Genomic DNA, 20599 nt, shown 5'->3' with positions numbered 1-20599 from the left:
AAGAGCCTGTCATGAACAGATGTTTAAGGGTTAATGTCTCTTTTGCCTGTAAAAGGTTAAGAAGCTCAGTGAACCTGACTGACACCTGACCAGAGGACCAATGGGAGGACAAGATACTTTCAAATCTTGGTGGAGGGAAGTCTTTGTTTGTGTTGTTTGTTTTTGTTGATTGTTCACTATTGGGGCTAAGAGGGACCAGACGTACATCCAGGTTTTCCCAATCTTTCTGAATCAGTCTTTCATGTTTCAAAATTGTAAGTATAGCCAGGCAAGGCAGATTAGTCTTATGTTTGTTTTCTTAACTTGTAAATGTATCTTTTTGCTGGAAGGATTTTTACCTGTTTGCTGTAACTTTGAATCTCAGGCTAGAGCGGGTGAGTCCCTCTAGTCTATATGAATCTGAGTACCCTGTAAAGCATTTTCCATCCTGATTTTACAGAGAGAAATTTTGCCTTTTCTTTCTTAAATTAAAAGCTTTCTTTTTAAGAGCCTGATTGATTTTTCCTTGTTTTAGAATCCAAGGGATTGAGTCTAAACTCACCAGGAATTGGTGGGGGGAAAGGAGTGGGGGATAATTAATTCTTCCTTGTTTTAAGATCCAAGGAGTTTGGATCGGTGTGAAGCTTCCCAAGGCAACCCGGGACGGAAAAGGAAGGGATGGTTAATTTCTCCTTGTTTTAAAACCCAAGGAGTTTGGGTCTTGGGTTCCCCAAGGAAGGTTTTGGGGGAACAGAAGTGTGCCAGACAGAGACTTCTGGCTGATGGCAGCGTTACCAGATCTAAGCTAGGAATTAAGCTTAGAAGGGTCCATGCAGGTCCCCCACATTTTTACTCTAAAGTTCGAAGTGGGGGAAAAAACCTTGACAGAGCCTGATCCTGAAATCCTTAGGCGACACCATATCTCACTGAATTTAGTAAGTGCGTGGGGTTGGCAGTAAATGGGCACTCAACAAATCGAATCCTACATTATGAAGAGTTTAGGAATGAAAGACTCATTGAGTGCAATATTAGGAGTTCCATTATTGCCAGTACCTAGAACAAGGGTAGGCAAACTACGGCCCATGGGCCGGATACAGCCCACAGGACTTCACCCCATGGCGCCGTGGGCCCTGTTTCACTCTCCAGAAGTGGCCGGCACCACGACCCTGGGCTGGAGGGCAGAGGGCTCCATGTGTTGCTCTTACGTTCAGACACCACCCCCCGCATTGGCCAGGAACAGGGAACCTTGGCCAATGGGAACTTCGAGGGAGGTACCTGGAGGTTCAGCAAGGGCAGCACACACGGAGCCCTCTGGAGATGCAGCAAGGGCAGCACACACGGAGCCCTCCCTCCCCCCTCACCCCATCCCCAGAGGCCGCAGCGCTTCCTGGAGCAGTGCAGGGCCGGGGACAGGGCAGGCATGCAGCCTGCTATGGCCCCAGTGTGCGCCACTGTCACCCCGGAGCTCGAAGCCTTCCTGCACCCCACCCCCCAACCCCCTACCCTAAGGCCCCTGCCTGTACCTTGCACCCCTCCTGCACCCCAATTCCCTTCCTTGAGCCCCCTCATGCACGCTGCACCCGTCCTCTGCTCCAATCCATTGCCCATAGCCCCTTCCTGCACACCACACTCCCTCTCATACCCCACCCCCTACCCCAGCCCTGCATACAATTTCCCCACCCAGATGTGACCCTTGGCCCAAAAAGTTTGCCCACCCCTGACCTAGAACATGCATATTTTACTATTTGATCTAATTCTGTCTAGATGATTCCTTGCAGCAATTGCTGCCTGTTGTGGATATTTATTGGTATATCCAGACTGCTTTTGGGCCTCCTTTTCCTCATCTGCACTCTCTTCCACCTTCTCAGCACTTGTAGAATTTATGCTATGATAGTCAATCTTTGAGTTCAGAAAGCTTCACTGCTATCACTTTATTAAGGAAATATTAACAGGATTTACAAATCCTAGCCATGTAAAAATCGGAGACAGTATAATAATTGTTAAAACAGTTAGCTTTTTTTAGAGAAACATTATACCGTAATATAAACATTGGATCTCTCTATTTAACAGTGTTCCATGTTACTGAGTGAATATCTTTACCCTAGTTGTTTCTAGTGATTGTATTAAATTGACTGAAATCTCTGATTATACATATTTAACAATCCAGGCATATCCAAAAAAGTAGTGTGTGTGTGTGTAAAAAAAAAAAAAAAAAAAAAAAAAAAAAAAAAAAAGGGGGAGGGGGAGAAACGGACGGACAGTTATGCTCCACTCAGGATGTTCTACACGTGTTGTGTGCTTTCAAGTGGACATATTTGCTGCCCAAAGATCAGTATTGATCATACATGCAACATGGAGCCAGTCAGTTTCACCTCTGCAATCTGCTTGATGCTAAGAGAAGGATTCTGCTCCCAGAATCCTCTTTCACAGTTCAGTCATGTCAATCCATGTTCTCATCATTCATTCAGTATGGCCACACCAATTCGGCACTATCCCAACAGTCACTAACCATGTCCACTTTTAATTTTATTGCCATTAATTCTTTTCCATTAGTCAAAAAGCTGATATTTAAACACTTAAGGTAGGAGACGGGCACACATCTCTGCTCTGTCTCATGGTAAACCTTGCCCCTCATGAATATAAATAAATATTTTCATATTGTTACCCAGGATTTTCAGAACCTAAGCAATTATCTCCGAACTGTTTCTTTCCAGGTGGTGTCAGGAATAAATCAATGGGGACACAGTTCCTCTGATATGATTGATACAAACCAGAATGCTTTTACCTAAAACTACTTTTTATTAGGTCTCAAGTACATGCACACACTTACACGCTATAGTAGTAGATTCAGAACATCCTATACTTCTGTATTTACTAAAGATAAGATGGTTTTGAGGAATCAGCAGCCAGTCTTCCAGGGGCACTCCTTCTGTCTCACTGCTGGGGAACTTAAGTGTCAGATCCTTGCCCAAAGAAAAGCTTCTTCGGACTGCCCCAAATCACACTTTCTAACTTCTTATAAAGCAGGTAACTCATGATAGACCCTAATAGGCTAACAACTTCCCTAACAACAACCAATAACAATTTATTATTCTCTTTATCAGCAAAACATTTCTAATCATAACAATGAAACTTGCATGTCAGAGGCACCTAAAACCTAAGTCATCTGTCCAAACATTCATTGTTTTCATGGAACATTAGCTCCCTGTCCCAACCTCTCATTCTGATTAACAGAGGTGCAAACATGCAGCTGCAGGGCCTTTCTTAGGGTCTAAGATTAATTGTAGCTATATGATGTTCAGGTTTCAGCTGGCAGTGGTTGAACTTGCAAAATGGCTGACTGCAGGTACGTGCGGGAATGTGAAATTCGGGGGCTACAATATAAGTTTCCACCTTTTTTTTTTTAAATATCACTAATGTTGGACCTAAACTAACCGGCAGTGTCTCTTTAAATATAACCATAACTAAAAACTAACTGTATTTAAAAACAGTTGTATACTAGTGGTGGAACGTATAGCAATACCTATATTAAGGTTATACCCACATACTTTAGAATGAAAGAGTTGGCCTTTTGACTGAAATTTGGTAGGTCTGTTTTAAGTCAGATAGCAATTTGTTTTTTTCTTAAAATTTCACCAAAAATGGTTGAGCCATCTTGAAGCATGGAGAAGGTGTTAACAAAAATGTGTTTGTGGCGGTGGTGGTGGTGGTGTTGTTTTTGTTTTTAACAGCTTGTCATACCTCAGCTGGAGGTGACAGGTAAAATTATTAGGGACGTAAACTGCCTAGTTGGGTCTTTTGGTGGTCTAATGAAAATTACTTTTGATTTGGTTTATTTATGAGCTTCGTTCAGTTGGACAGCTATGCCCATGAGAAATCCTACTGACTTCAATTAGGGCTACATCTAAGTGTGATGGCTGGACTTCCCTCATGGATCTTATAGTAGGAGTGGAGCTTTGGCCCACAGTAAGGATTAGTGCATAAGGCATGTTTGCAAGGACTTGGTTTAGAAGTCAGCGTTATCTACTAACAGTTTTATTTGAATTAGGTTATGCTGACAGGATATGTAATGTGCATTTAAAAAAAAAAAAGTACTGAATATCTTAAAGCCCAGAGAAAAATGTATCTGGTTTTTGCAAAGATGCTTACAGGAAGGCTGAATCCTGCAAACACAGCAGGTGCATAATTTTTCAGTGAGACTGATCAACATAAGTAAAGTTTTTTTCACTTTCTTAAGTGTTAGAAGGATCGAGGTCTGAGACAGTAGCCAGAAGTGCTCAGTTACAAGGACTACAGAAAACACAGCATTTAAAAAGGAACTTTTTTCCTAACTGCAATATAGGAGAACCTAACTTCAATAACAACATTTTATAGTACTGGTATTTTAAGGCCCCTCTCCCTCAAAAAATCCCAACCACTCCCAAGCAATGCTTCCTTCATATTTTGCATGTGTCATAACAGTGCCTTGGAAAAGATGCAGAGAACTGGAATGCTAAACTTTTAAAGCAAAATTCTAACCATGCCAAATTAACCACATATTCAGAAGAAAAGTATATTTAGTTAATGAGTTATAGACATTATAGAAGAGGTAAGATGAGACATAAGAATAGAGGAAATATAAAGATAAATAGGTAATGTTGGTCTGAAAACCCAATGAAAAATATTGCTCAAACTAACTTACATGCTGCTTATAATTCAATTATTATTATTGCCTAATAGTTGTTTGAAGTAATCCAAATCCTTTATGTTTAGCAAGAGGCTCTTTCTAATCTGTGAATAAATTAATCCTCCAAACCAGAGGTTGGCAACCTTTCAGAAGTAGTGTGCCGAGTCTTCATTTATTCACTCTAATTTAAGGTTTCCTGTGCCAGTAATACATTTTAACGTTTTTAGAAGATCTCTTTCTATAAGTCTATAATATATAACTAAACTATTGTGGTATATAAAGTAAATAAGGTTTTAAAAATGTTTAAGAAGCTTCATTTAAAATTAAATTTAGATGTAGAGCCGCCCGGACGGGTGGCTAGGACCCAGGCAGCGTGAGTGCCACTGAAAATCAGCTCACATGCTGCCTTTGGCACGCGTGCCATAGGTTGCCTACTCCTGATCCAAATCAATTTGATTCATGTATGGGAAAAAAATATCCTGCAAAGTTGGTATTAAAACCATTTTAGAAACAGAATGTGCTTAGTTTGCATTATTGCAACAAAAAGCAAATTCTGCAGAGTCTTAGACATAGTCTGCATTTCACTGAAATCTTGCAATTAAATACCTTTTGCAGTGGTTGAAACTACAAAGCCCAAAAATTGCTCGCTATGGGTCTGTTCATCCAGAGTCCATTGAAATGATGGGGAGTTTGCCCATTGACTTCAGTGGGCTTTGGATCAGGCGCCATATTGGTTATTTGCCTCCATAAAGGTTTAATCTATACGCATGAGAATAATGATTCCCTTGCATCTTTAAATTCCACCTCTGTTTTTCAATCCATGGGTCAGATTTTCAGGTCCGACAGGGTTACATTTGGGGAGGGGGAGGAGGAGAGAAAGGAGGCCTAAAGCTGTCTTTTCACCACCAGACTGGCACAACTTCTACACCAGGGGTAGGCAACCTATGACAGGGGTGCCGAAGGCGGCACACGAGCTGATTTTCAATGGCACTCACACTGCCCGAGTCCTGGCTACCGGTCCAGGAGGCTCTGCATTTTAATTTAATTTTAAATGAAGCTTCTTAAACATTTTTAAAAACCTTATTTACTTTACATACAACAATAGTTTAGTTATATATTATAGACTTATAGAAAGAGACCTTCTGAAAATGTTAAAATGTATTACCGGCATGCAAAACCTTAAATTAGAGTGAATAAATGAAGACTCGGCACACCACTTCTGAAAAGTTGCTGACCCCTGTTCTACACTAAGGGGAGCTGAGAGGGGTAACATAGAGCCTGCCATATTGGGCGGTTAAGGATTCTCTCATGCCTGGACAATCTCCATCTGTCTTGTTAGGCCGGCTTTCTGGCCCATTTATGTTGTTGGAATTGCACAAAGGGGCCTAAGACTTTTGCCATGTGTATGGGAGAGAAGTTGTTAATTTTGCTGTTGATCATTAGTAATAAGGTAATTTATTTTCAAGTGTTTATCTCAGTTCAGGTTACTTTGAGGTGAGATTAATAATTTCTTTGAGTATTTAACTGAAAATATTGTACTGAGATCACTTTTTCTGTTGAATTTAAAAAAAACATTATTTGCACAAGATTTTGGAGAACTCAAGCACAATATTATAATATTTGATCCTGTGTGAGGCTATGATTTAGGAAATGACTAAGTCAGTAGAGAACCTTGTAAAGGTATGTTAATATTATTAGAGAAATCTACATTTTTATACATGTCCTCCTGGAATAATCAGGAAGGTTTTATATTTTCTTGAACTGTAAAAACATCAGTAAGTTGTCATTTTGATATAAATACCCTTTATGAGGGATGATTGACTTGCTAGCTGAAAGTTGCATTGTCAATCACAAACAGTGAATGTTGCAAAGCAATGATAAAATAATTAATACCTCACTCATTTTATTTAAGAGGAGGCGTAATATTTTAATTAGCACTGTCCAAAAATTGGGGAATTTTTTTTGAAAAAAATTTTTTTGGTTACAAGTTCGGAAAAGGAACAATTTTTCAGAATTTTTCATTAATATATTTATTTTTAAAAATTATTTTGGTGTTTAATTTTTGCACACATGCCCCGTTATCACCCTGTTTTTCCACTGAAAAAAGGAGGGAGAGGAGGAAAAAGAAAAATAATAATATACTGAAAAATGACTACGTTTGTTTTCCTTAGTATTGTTGAAAAAGAGAAAATGGAAAAAAAATATCCAATTTTTCCACAAAAGACTCTCCATTTAGAAAATGGTTTTGGGGAAAAAATCTTAAAATTTTCAATTGCCTTTAATTTTAACATGAGTGTTTGTCAGCCTATACTTGCTATTAACTTTACAAGAGGAAGAGAGTATAAAATTAATTAATCACCCACCCTCTATCTAAAGAGAGAGAGGTAAACACTATAAAACTTCCCTTTTGTGCAAGTGTAGCCTAGGATAAATTAATTTATATAGGAGCTACAACTTCACAGTGTAAGGGCTAGCTATTGGATGCTTCATAATAAATTGTTCCCAGTGGTGTAGTAGCTATGTTTGTCCCAGGATATTAGAGAAACAAGATGGATAAGGGTAATATCTTTTATTGGATCAACTTTCCAGATTACCTGAAGAAGAGCTCTGTGTAAACTCAAAAGATTGTATCTATCACCAGCACAAATGGATCCAATAAAAGATACTACCTCATCCACCTGGTCTGTCATAAGAAGTTATCTTTCTAGGTTTGATCTTGTTGAATTTGAAAAGTTAATCATGTATGTATTGGATTAATATTTGGACAGATGACATATTGCACTGTATTACAAACTGCTTGCATCCTTGTAGGAATAACAGCAGATAGCAAAGGTGTGTGATGGTATGATCTCTTATGCAAAGCTAGATTTGACATGGTGGGCTCTTGGATGAAACAGTTGGGGTAGTTTGATACTGCAGTTAGACACGCGTGACTAAACAACTCTTTAGCCCTAGCACTGCAAGCGCAAGTCAGCTGGTACAGACCAGCCAGGAATGTCTAATTGCAGACGTACCCTTGGAGAAAAGCAATCCAGGAAGCACTTGCATATTTTGTGCAGCTGCAGGACTTCCCTCCCCTGCCTTATTTCATATTTAGGAATGTTGTGGACCTTGAGGGAGGGCTGAGTCAGGCATTTTTCTTGAGGTGTTCTGAAGAGCAAGGGTTCCTTATTGGCTGGAATGGAGGAGTTGGCTTGGGAAAGGCTTGTGTCTTTTTTCCTTTCCCTCTATCTATCCTTATTTATTTAGTTAGTTTTTAATTAAGGAAATATTTTTGTGAAGGCGAAGTGAAGAATTAATATTTACATACAAAATAGTCAGGACAGTCCCAACTAATTTCTGCATTCCCAAGTATATTTGATTTGTTCAGGAATAAAAGAGTGGGAGAAAATCAAGTAGGCGGTGAGCCCATAGGGGAGGCTTTTGAACAGTGGTGAGTGGAAGGAAGAGCAAGCCAGAGCAGAGAGGAGTGGCAAGAAAGAGGAGTGGAGCAGTGGCATCCCGGTTGGTTGGAGAAGGAGGAGGAAGAGATGCAGCCCTGTGGGGAAGGAGGAGATAAAGAGGTAGCCCTGGGCACAATGGAGAGGAGCAGGAGTCATGAGCTTGGCTAGATAAGTAAAGTTACAGATGAGAACAAACTGAGAGTTTTGAGATTTATCTATAGCAAATGATGGTTGGAGGAGGATGTGGGTGGTGTTTAGTTGGAGATATGACTAAGCACAGGGGGACTAAGCAAAAAATCAGAGCAGTAGCAATATGGCTGCAGTGGACATGGGAACAGGTGAAGGACAGGTGCTTCAGGAGAGCTGAGAGGAGAGTAGGAGTTGCAGCTTGAGAGGAGTATGAGACCAAGGACTTTTCACTTAATCTCACAGCTGTACCCAACTTGCCAGGAAACGTGACATGAAGATCACAATGAGGTTTCCATGCTAAGCTGACCACCTCCACTTTTTTCCCAGGCTTTTAAATGGGCTCTTTCATTTCTGCATTGCACAGTGTAAATGCAGGAATAAAATAGCACAAGTATAAAATAATGCACTTGAGGTTAGAGAAAAAAGACCCGCTCCAGTTTTCATAAGATCACACATTGAAAAATACAATGTGTGCACTGGGACACTTGCATGACTTTTTTTTGTTTGTGAGAGACATCCTCCTTTCTGTCTAGTTGTTTCAGCCTCCCTTTCCTCCTCCTAACCTTTCAGCTGCATAGTTTTCCTGGCCCTTTGATCAGAGCTATCTGACACTGTGTTCATCAAAGTGCTGCAAAGCCTAAGAATCTTTCGAAAGTAATCACTAAACCTCGATAAGGAGCTAGGCTCTTAAAACCCTTTAAATGAAAGCTTTATTGAATAGATACAGTACAAAATTATAATTGTGCTTATATTCTCCTGGCACCTGCAGGAGCAGGGCCCTGTTGTGCCATGTGCTGGAGAGGAAGATGCAGTCCCTGCCCCCAGAGAGCTTACAATCAAAGGAAAGGTTTCAGGGTAGCAGCCATGTTAGTCTGTAAGGTGAATCAAAGGAAAGGAAATTGTCAACCGATATGTATTGAGTTTATAAATAATCTCAAGCAAGTAGCTTTATTTTCATTGTGGAACACAAGACTCTCTCATTCACCAAATCCATATTTTAGTAAATGTCTCCATTGGTTCACTCATCCCCAGTGCTTGGGGGGTGATGGTGGGGGATGGAATCATAGCATGGAACAAAGTCCACTGGAAACTACATGTTTCTCCTGTGATATATCCTCTTAATAAGGGGTTCTCAAACTGGGGGTTGGGCCCCTCAGGGGGTCGTGAGCTGTCAGTCTCCACCCCAAACCCCTTTTTGCCTCCAGCATTTATAATGGTGGTAAATATATAAAAAAGTGATTTTAATTTATAAGGCTGGGGATCACACACAGAGGCTTGCTATGTGAAAGAAGTCACCAGTACAAAAGTTTGAGAACCACTGCTCTTAATTATCCTCTGAGGCAACGGGGTTTGGATCCTGCAGAATCAATATGGTGTGTGTGTGTGTGTGATCCGAAAACCCCATAGAGAAACGGGGCTCCATCCTCCTGGGTCTTGCACCTCTCCGGCTGGTCCCCTTTCCCACAGGCAGCATTGCTTGTTTAGATCCACATTGCCATGGCTTTCATCCACATCACCCAGGGTGAAATCCTGGCCCCACTGAAGTCAATGGCAAATTCCCATTGTCTTCAGTAGAGAGAGGATTTAATCTTTTTGTCTACACCAGGTGGAAGGGGCTAGAAGGTGCAGAAGTTAATAGTTGCCTGGATTTCCACTAGATCAGGGGTTCTCAACCTTTTTCTTTCTGGCCCCCCCCCCCCCCAGCTTGCTATAAAAACCCTACGGCCCAGCTGTGCCACAACTGTTTTTCTGCATATAAAAGCCAGGGCTGGTGTTAGGGGGTAGTAAACAGGGCAATTGCCCGGGGCCGTACACCACATAGGGGGAACTGCAAAGCTAAGTTGCTCAGGCTTTGGCTTCAGACCCAGGTAGTGGGGTTGGGGCCCCGGGCTGCAGTCCTACGTGGTGTAACTTTGGCTTTCTGCCTTGGGCCCTAGCAAGTCTAATGCCAGCCATGCTTGGCAGACCCCCTGAAACCTGCTTGCTTCCCTCCTGGGGGCCCCGAACCCATGGTTGAGAACCACTGCACTAGATCACAGGGGGAGCATGCCACAGAGAAGGCCACTTTCCAGCCACACTTGTTCACAAACCACCCTGATCACACAGAGTTCTGGAAAGGGCTTACCACCTCCTATGTGCCCCAACCTCAGTTACATAAAAGGAGAGAAATTCAAGCCTAAGCTGTGCCTTAAGTGCCTGATACTTTGCCCATTGAAGGCTTCCATCCACTTTAGTTGTGCAGAATCAAACACTATATTTGTGCAGTGTCAGCATTTTGTACAAATCTAATTTTAAAAAGAAATGTCCCATCCAATAATAATGAACTGACTAAGAAATTCTTGAAATACAGGAAGTAAAGAAATGGAGGAAAACTTTTAGCATCTGTGGTAGACAGTGTGCTAAACTGACTAAAAAAAAAAAAAGGCAGTCATTTTCTGACACATCCTATGCTCTTTTTAAAAAAAGATCATTATGATTGTTTCCATGCCTTTTTTGTGGAAAAATGAGCTTAAAAGTCTTCCCACTCGATCAGTTTGAATTCTAAAGCCCTCTTGCTGCACTGAATATGTATTAGGAGAGTGATTGGTATCGTTATGCAGGCCCTCTGCGAATAATGCAAAGACAGGCATGCATGTGAGTCTGGCAAAAATATACAAACCTTGCCATATCCTACTGTATTTTCGGTGTTCAATGACTTCTGTCTACTGGAACCTAATGTGAGATCAGAAATGAAAACTGTACATTTTGCAGATTTCCTCTGCCTTCCCTTTCCCCCACCTCTCATATACTGGTATTGTGATATCAGAATATCCGCAGCTAGCAGCAGCTTCACTGTTGATCTAGGAAACTAAATATGATACTGGCTGTCTTACAAAACAAGAAACTACAGTCTAAGAAGCAGAGCCACTAAGCATGGTGGGGAAAATAAACACCTTTCTTGCTAGAATCTAGTTGAGGTGAGTGGAACAGAAACTTTGCTGTCAGGTTTATCTGTTATGGCAGAGGAAACTTTTCTCAGCTGGTTAAGAAAGTGTCAGACATGAGAATGTTTATGGCCTTTTTAATTCATTGGGGAGAATTCTTTAGGTAATGAAGTCTATTTGTGTGCTGTTCACAGGCTAGGTTTCCAGGCATCTTTCAATAACTTTGGAAGTGCTGTGATTTATGGAATTTATAGGGCTGGTCATGGTCAGCAGTGGTTGTAGAGCCTGACCTAAAAGGAATTCCTTTTAAAATTCTGCTGCCAGATGAGCTAGCAGGCTCAGCTGGTTATGCAGCCCAGGGGACTGGAAGGATGAGTGCCTTGTTGAGCTGGCGATCCTGCTCTGACCATGGAGGGACAATCAGTCGGGCTCCGTGTTTGTCGCAGAGGTTGTGGAAGTCACAGATTCTGTGACTTCCTGCGACCTCCGTAGTTTCTGTAGCGTTTGGTGCGGCTGTCCCCAAGGACTGGCTGAGCAGGGGTCCCAGAGGTGGCTAGAGCAGCTGCTGGCCCCCAGGACTCCCCCCTTGCAGCGGTGCCATGGGTTCCACACCCCACCCCCAGCAGGTGCCTTGGGCATCCCCCTCCCCCTAGCAGTGGCGCCCCCCCACAAGATTCAATCAGGGATGTTTATGGTATAAATCATGGACAAGACATGGGCTGCAATTTTTTGTTTCTTGCTCATGATCTGTCCAGGAGTTTTACTAAAAATACCCATGACTAAATCATAGCCTTAATAATTGGTAAATGACTAGAGGAGGAATCAAACATGTCAAGTGGTGGTTGGTGGTCTTCTGTGTGTGTCAGTGGCCTAGGAAGAAATAACCCCCTTGGCCTTTGTTCCTGGGTTGAAAAAGCAGGATCATGATAAGAAAGCCAGGACGTTGCAGAGAAATATCACAAGTGAGAATTGAGACCTATAGCTGGTTGTAATGCATACAACTCAGAATGCAGGACCGGCAGTTCCAAGAGGCCTCTGTGTGAGGTCCAGGAGCTCTGTCCTCACACACCCACAAATGCCACTATTCTCTCATCCTTCTCATAAGGAAAAGCCTGTTGGAAGCTGACTCTTAACAAAAATATTAAATAAGGCCAGTCATTGTCATGGCTATTTAATTTTTTAAATGTAGGGGATTTGTTTTGTTTTATCAAATCCAAATTTAAATGATAGGCTGTGCACATAAAGCGGCACTAGAATTCTAGAGCAGCTCTGAACTAATGGAGTGCCACTCTTACTGTGAATGCTAGAGGGCCTGCAGACCCATAAATCTGCAAAAGAATTAATATAACAGTGTATGTATGGGATACTGAGCGATGTAAATATAGCTGATTGGGTTACTGCTTAAATCAAGGACTTTCTCTTGTTTAGTGGAGTTGAAGAATGCCTTAGATTATATTACTGTAAAGGTGTTGCCGTAGATTAGACACCCTGTGCTGGCCTAGCTTTCTGAGTGAAGAGCATGCAATATTGTCTTATAATGGTCAATATATAACCCCAAACATCTTTCTCGCTTGGATCTATCAGACTTCAGGTCCCAGTTTATTGGATGCACATCTTTAGGTCCTGTATCTAGAGATCTATACGATTAATAATTTTAAATGGTACTGCTATGTCACGCTGTCTGGTATGGCATACAGTTGAGAGTGCCAGTCTCAGGTCAGACTGCCAGAAAACAAGGCAGACACCCCAAACTGGTGGTATATTCTATAATTGGATTTCACCAAGACAGTAACAAATGTGTGCTTTTGGATTACTATATTAGTTTTACCGTGGAGCCACAGACAGGCTCTCCAGCCCCTTTTTACCACCCCAACAAACCGGACTTTGTGAAGAAAGGTTATTAATACCAAAAATCACTGCATATTAGGTTACCCCCAGCCCCAAAGGCCCAGTCACTTACCCCAGGTCAATGAATACTCTGGATATCACACCAAAGAGAATGCTGAAAGCTAATTTCTCTAGTAAGCTAAAGGTTTATTAGCTAAGAAAAAGAAATGAGTTATTGAGAGGTTAAAGCAAGAAAAATTACATTAACAGGCAAGTCAAAGTTTGTAAGTGCAGTATGATAGCAGAGATGTAGTGATCTGCTAGTTTTCCATAAGTGTCTCGGGGTACCCAAAATAACTTTGGGGACTGCTGTCCAATTGCTTAGTATTCCACCCTGTCAGAATCCATCAGGCCAGAGATGCAAGATCATTCCCTTAAACTAGTATTTATAGATCCTGCTTGCAGAAGACACTGTCTTCACCTGCTTGAGTTTTCATAAGTAGCAATTGCAGATTGAGCTGTGGATTTCCATTGTTGAATACAATGACCTTTGCTTTGAAATTAGCATTCTTCTTCCTGGCATTCACAAGTAGTTGGTTACAGTGATATACATAATGCCATTGCCTGCCATTACATTATAATCGGGATTTATAAGTGAAACAATATAAGTATCATTCATTAGTATTCATGACGTTCTAATGTCTGAATATACACTTACTTTGATCTAGGGTTTATTTAATTACAGGGTTATATGTAATATGATAGCAGTCAACAAGTTTATAAGTAAGTGAAGACAATGCCATTAGCATTTCTTTGAACTAAACTACTAAAGGCAATCTGCTAGACAGCATCACATAAGTACTCTATGGGCAAATTTTTCACCAGTCTTTATATCAGGAGATGATGGATATCGAGGTGGGGATTGTGCTTTGTATTTATGGTACAGTTCTTTTAAACAAACATTAAAACAAACTAAAACTGGTCAGGTTAACAAACCAAGTTGACCTCACTTAAAGGCCTTTGCAGTAACCATTGTGAACAGCTTTTCCCTTGTAATTTTTTGTTTGTATTTTGAACTAAAGCTTCTCCAGACTTACTGTGTAATTTTCTTGACTTGAAAATTTTGCTAGATAGAAGACTTGGCCTGGGTCACAAATCATTTCAGACAATATGGCAGACCCCATCCGATGGGCCCGATATCGGTGGCAGCGTCTGGTATCTGCAGAAGGCAGGGATGGAAGCAGCAACAGCTCCTCATGTGACAAGTGTTATCAATCATCCAAAGTGCCTAACAGACATAGAATAGTTATACCGTGTCTGGGACACTTTAAAGAAGAGTATGAAAAGGTATCAAAATTATATATGAACAACAGAATACGAACTACGAAATACACTTTATTCAACTTTATACCACGGAATTTATTTGAACAGTTTCACAGGTAAAGGATTCTTGTGTATAATTGTAGAAATTATTCCAATGTGGGGTGGGATTTTTTTGGGTTTGTTTAAAATGTATGTGCTAACATGTACAAATTTGTTTTTATAAACTATTCTTCTCGCCTGAATTTAGCAGTCAGTTCTGATAACTTTGTAATAAGATACCGCTTTTGACTATCAGTTTTGGGATAACGTATCTCTCCTCATTTGGTGTCATGTCCTTTCGTTCACCATTTTGGATCACTTAGATCAGGGGTGAGGAAACCTACAGACTGCAGGCTGGATCCTGCCTGTTGGTTAATTTCATCTGGCTCGCAGCTTCCCCCCTCCCCCCGCCGTGGGGCTAGAGTCGCGAATGCCAACTCACCCTGCTGCAGGGGGAAGCCCTGAGCCTCCACACACCCTCCCCCCCAGGCGGGTGAGTGGTCTGTGATTGATTTTCTTCTGTGGGTCAGTGGCCCATGACAGGAAAAGGTTCCTCACCCCTGAGTTAGATGTTCCCTCTTCTTGGATGACTGACATAGAGCAGCATATGATAGAATTCCCTCTCTTCTCCACCACCTCCCATTCTGTTTGACAGGTGTAGAGGTGGAGAAGAATGAGAGTGGCTCTCCTCTTCTTCAGCCACTCTATGAATTTGCCTGCCAGCTGGCTTGAAAAGTTATCTTAAGGGGGTGGTGGGAGGGCTTACTTGGGGAATCAAGGTGACATTGAGGGGGGGGGGGTTCCAAAAATGGGTTTTATTAAACCAACAAGGACATTGTCAGAAGCCTTGCAATTGGTGAGATTTTTGGTACACCCTAGCTTTGGTGGAAGAGATATGTAGAACATCTGTCAGGTCCTTGGTCCAAGCCTCCTTAAGTCATCAAAGGGGTGGTACTCCAGTAGTTTTTGCCTCTGTGGATACTCTTTGACCACAAAGCCTTGAGGGCTGTAGTTCAGCCAAAGTTTCTTGACCTGCTCTTCTTTCTAGATTGGGAGATTGCAGTTCTATCAGTGGCAAATTTGTTTAAATGGTGGGTGCAAATATAGAGTTTTTTACCTGTTAAGTTTTTCTGGATTGTCTGATCATCAGTTTGAAACAATCATCTCAGCAACTCTATTGGTTGGAGCATGGTAACAGGGTTTGTGTCTCTTTTTTATTCTTAATTTTGTGGGGAGTGGATGAGTTAATGGTAGCTTCAGTCTCTGTGTATTATACAATGGGAGACATGGAAGAGGATGTCTCAACACAAGAAGTGGAGTCAGAACAAGGAGAAGTGACATAAACATCTGAGGGAGGAGGGAACTGGTCACAGAGACCTCCTTGGGACTGTCACTTGCTGTGCTGGTATTACCTCTGAGCCTGTTTTTTTCCTGCCAGCTTGGGATTCCAGAACCCTGCCTTGTTGAGCCAGACACATTAGCCTGCTGTAACATAGACCCATGCTCCCAAAGCTGCGGATTTTAACTAAAACCTGCTGAACAGGTTTTCCCTCTCCAGACACCCAGCTCCCAATGGGATCCAAACCCCAAATAAATGTGTGTTACTCTGTATAAAGCTTATACAAGGTAAACTCAAAAATTATCCACCCACTGTAACACTGATAAAGAGATATGCGCAGCTGTTTGCTCCCCCAGGTATTAATCACTTACTCTAGGTTCATTGATAAACAAAAGTGATTTTATTAAGTATAACAAGTAGGACTTAAGTGGTTTCAAGTAATAACAGACAGAACAAAGTAAGTTACCAGGCAAAATAAAGCAAAAAACACGCAAGTCTAAGCCTAATACGTTAAGAAACTGATTACAGATAAAATCTCACCCTCAGATGTTCTAGTAAGCTTCTTTCACAGGCTAAACTCCTTCCTTGTCTGGGCACAATTCTTTCCCCTGGTACAGTCCTTGTTAGTTGCAGCAGATATCTAGGGCGGAAGGTGGAAACTAGGGGTGTTCTTGTGACTGGCAGTCACCATTGTTCTGTTCCACCCACTTTTATAGCTTTGGCACAAAGTGGAATCTTTTGTCTCTCTGGGTCCCCACCCCTCCTTCTAAATGGAAAAGCACCCGGTTTAACATGGATTTCAGTATCAGGTGACATGTTCGCATGTCTTGTGAAACCCCAGCCTCCATTCTTCCAGGACTGACCCACATGTACTCAGGAAGGTTTGTAAGTAAACAGAGCTATGTACAACCAATTGTCCTAGTCAATGGGAGCCATCAAGATTTAAAACCACCATTAATGACCCACACTTTGCATAATTACAATAGGACCTCCGAGTTGTACTTCATATTTCTAGCTTCATATACAAGAATGATACCCACATACAAATAGGATTAATACACTCGGTAGATTATAAGCTTTGTAATGATACCTTACAAGAGACCTTTTGCATAAAGCATATTCCAGTTACATCATATTCACACTCATAAGCATATTTCCATAAAACATTATGGAGTGCAACATCACACGCCCTTCACGTACAAATTCATGAGCTGAAAATGTAGGAAGCCAGCTTTAGCAGGTAAGAATTCCTGAGAAGATCTGACCTTGTACTAGTGATTTATGTGGAAAGCTATACCTAGGGCCCTACCAAATTCACGGTCCAGTTTTATAAATGTCGTGGTCATAGTATTTTTAAAATTCTGAATTTTACGGTTTCAGATATTTAATCTTAAATTTCAGAGTTGTAACAAAACATGAAGATGTATTTAAAAATGGCAAAATATAAACATGTAAAGCCCTTAAGTCAGCATTTCTAAAACTGGGGGTCCCGACCCAAAAGGGGGTTGCAAGGCTATTGTGGGGGGATGGGGGTTTTGCCACCCTTCTGTATTGCCTTCAGAACTTGTTGTCTGGGAGCTGCTGGATGGATGCTGAACTCTGAAGGCAGTGTTGCCACCAGGATCAGCGCAGCCTTCAGAGCTGGATGTCTAGAGATTAACGGTTGGCTGGCTGGGAACGCAGCTCTGGAGGCAGTGCCACTGTCAGCAGAAGCACAGAAATAAGTGTGGCAACACCATACCATTCACCTTTACTTCTAGGCAGCTGCTGACAGTGACACTGCATTCAGACCTGGGCACCTGGCCAGCAGCAGATCTCTCTGGCCACCCAGATCTTAAGGCAGCACAGAAGAAAGGGTGGCAATACTGAAACCCCTCTACAATCAGCTTGACTCTTTTGTTAGGGACCTCCAGTTTGAGAAACATTGTGTACTTTTACCGTATAGTATAAAAGAGTGCAGTATAGGGTAAAAGTACACAGACAACCAGATTTCATGGGGAAGACAAGATTTCATGGTCCATGTTGCGTTTTTCATGGCCATGAATTTGGTAGGGCCTTAGCTATACTAAACATGGTTACATTTGAAGTATCAAAGCTACAAATGGTGACTAATCTGTTGGTGTGTACAATATGCCTTCTTGACCTGTTACTTTAGTATGTTTTACTCCATGAGAATATTTGTAAGCACCCTGAATTTTCTTTATAGAACTCCCTCTAATGCTCTCGAAGATTATTGCTATGATGTAAAATGTGCACAATTTGATGAGTAAACAATTAAATGCTGAAAGTGCTTCAACTCTTTCTGTATCCTTTGTTTATGGTAGTTGCTTGTTTACATCTTTCCACTTACCAAAGGCCAGAAGTTGCTGGTGATCTGTATTTTTTTTTTTTCCTCCACTGGACTGGATCATTTATGTTACTCTAATAACTTGTACCAAGGAAGACTGTGAATGAAAGATGTGTTAAAAAGTGGAAAGGTGAAGCTGCAATTATGTAATTCTTCAATTAATGCCTAAGTGTTTCATGATTTGTTTAGGTTATATTCCGATTGTTTAGGCAGGTGGCAGATTCATGATGCTTATTGCTTGTGTGTTTTACCTCAACATTGACAATAGAAAATTTCTACCTGATAGTGGGCATGGCTGAAGCCGTTAATGCTAAAATTGAGATGAGATGACCTTTAAGGCAATACGTTTGTGTTTCTATATAGGGTAATAGATCTTTTGCAGGAAATGTAATTAAAATTTGTTGGTGTGACCTCATCACTGAAGATCTGAATGATGCTGAGATGTGTGGACATAAGGCTTCTGCTAACATTTTAATAACTTTGGATATAAAAAAGCATGGTATCTTCTAATATGTTGATCTGTGCTGATAACATGCTCATTTTGTACAAAAATCAAGCTGAGAGCTGTAGGAATGTTTTGGCATTATGTTACCTGTGGAAAGGAGTGATCATTTTGAAGCTCTGGTTGCATGGTAAGAGCTCATTTAGTTTCTTGGTATTTAAGCCACATGGATGCCATGTCTCTTCAGCATACTGCCTCTTGCGCTACATAAAACTCTGCATAAATACTCTGCAGACATGCATCTGACGAAGTGGGTATTCACCCACGAAAGCTCATGCTCCAAAACGTCTGCATAAATGTTACTTTTAAAGTACATAGAAGCTTCTGCTTAACGCAGTTTGCTAGTGAACTGCAGGTCGTGATGTACATCACCTGCCTTTTACTCACTTCCTAAACTTCATTCCATTCCTAACTCTTGCATCTGTTTTTTTGTTTGTTTCAGAGCTGCCAATTTATATTTCCTATTTTTAGTTGTCCTGAACTGGGTTCCACTGGTGGAAGCCTTCCAGAAAGAAATTACCATGTTACCTCTAGTAGTAGTTCTCACAATTATTGCAGTTAAAGATGGCCTTGAGGATTACTCAAAATACAAACTAGATAAGCAGATAAACAACTTATTAACTAAAGTATATAGCAGGTAAGTGTTTTTTTGTTTGTTGGAGTTTGTTATTGATGAATAATGTACAGTGTGTTTTATTAGTATGAATATAAAAAGAACAAAAAAGTAAGTTTGAGGAACCTTAACAAAATTCCTTTCTGGATTGACCACTTGGCCACATTCTTATTTTGGTTTAAAAGTGACTTATTTCAGTCACACTGCTATTGTCGCACAGTTTGGAACAGTTGTTAGTGTCTGTTAAACAGTCGCAGAACCAGAATGTCCGAGATGTTGTGTCACAGGTTATGATACACCTATAACACCTTTGTGAACTATGCTTTCCTTAAATTAATGCTGTTATGTTTTAAATCATCTAGTAAAGAGTTCCGAAATAAGTGTTGATAATAGAACCTGACCTGTTCCTTTCTTCACTTGGACATTGGCTAGGAAGTTAGGGAGAAATTATTGGTTCTTTTCCTGACACTACCACAAATTCCCTAGGTGACCTTTGGCAAGTCACTTAATATCTTTGTACCTTAGTTTCCTCATCTGTAAAACAAGGATAATAGTTCAGGCATGCCTACAGTGAAAGGGTATTGTGGGGATAAATCAATTAATAATTATCAAATGGAAATGGAAAGTACTATGGACTACATTACTCTTGCTGTGTGATCGCGCTAGGGTATAAGGAGCCCCATTATTCATTTGCTGTGATACCTATTTCAGGGAGTAGCATGCAGGGAGAGCAAGTGGGCAGCTGAAGCATTGCAGAGAGAGAAGTAAGCTGCACCAGGAAAAGGGGTGGCACAGTTTACTTCTCGCACAGAAGGAGCAGGGACTGGGTCTGGGTCTGTGCAGCCACACACTGGTGCTCACGCCTTGTTTTCACTTTAAAAAAAAAAACAAAAAACCATAAACTGAAACTTTGAGTTTCAGTGTGTTGTCTAACAGATGTTCAAATCCTAGTGTACGTATAAGGCAAGTTACAGTTTTTTAGCATGTGTTAGCTCAGGGGTGGGCAAACTACACCCTGCAGGCTGGATCTGGCCCCTCGGGGCTTTGGATCCAGCTGGCGGGATTTCCCCCCTCCCCCCTGTGGCACCGTGGGCCCTGGGACCAATGTCCCTGCGGCTCCTGGGGCCTTGCCTCCAGGCACCGCCCTCCGCAGCTCCCATTGGCTGGGAATGGGGAACTGCGGCCAATGGGAGCTTCAGGGGAGGTACCTAGAGGCGTGGCAGGGGCAGTGCATGCGGAGCCCTCCACTCCCCCTCCCCCAGGGGTCGCAGCACTTCCTGGAGCGGCGTGGGGCCGGGGGCAGGGCAGGCATGAAGAGATCCTGCCCTGGCCCCAGTGTGCACCACTGACACCCTGGAGCCCGAACTCCTCCTGCGTCCTGCCCTCAACTCCCTGCCCTAACCCTCCT

At 41.6% G+C, this 20599-nt stretch overlaps 1 protein-coding gene across 1 annotated transcript in view; it reads left to right on the top strand.

Annotated features, from left to right (window-relative positions):
• Positions 1 to 20599, top strand: part of ATP10D (ATPase phospholipid transporting 10D (putative)) — a 73087-nt gene that overhangs the window by 14146 nt on the left and 38342 nt on the right. The window contains exons 2-3 of the mRNA XM_050947436.1: positions 14159 to 14467; positions 19021 to 19215. Of these exons, the coding sequence (XP_050803393.1) occupies positions 14199 to 14467; positions 19021 to 19215 (464 nt within the window). The 5' untranslated portion in view covers positions 14159 to 14198. The remainder of the gene's footprint in view (positions 1 to 14158; positions 14468 to 19020; positions 19216 to 20599) is intronic.

Source organism: Gopherus flavomarginatus, chromosome 3 (genome assembly GCF_025201925.1).
Source record: "Gopherus flavomarginatus isolate rGopFla2 chromosome 3, rGopFla2.mat.asm, whole genome shotgun sequence".
NCBI classification, from domain to species: Eukaryota; Metazoa; Chordata; order Testudines; family Testudinidae; genus Gopherus; species Gopherus flavomarginatus.
This window is presented reverse-complemented; position numbering and strand designations above follow the sequence as displayed.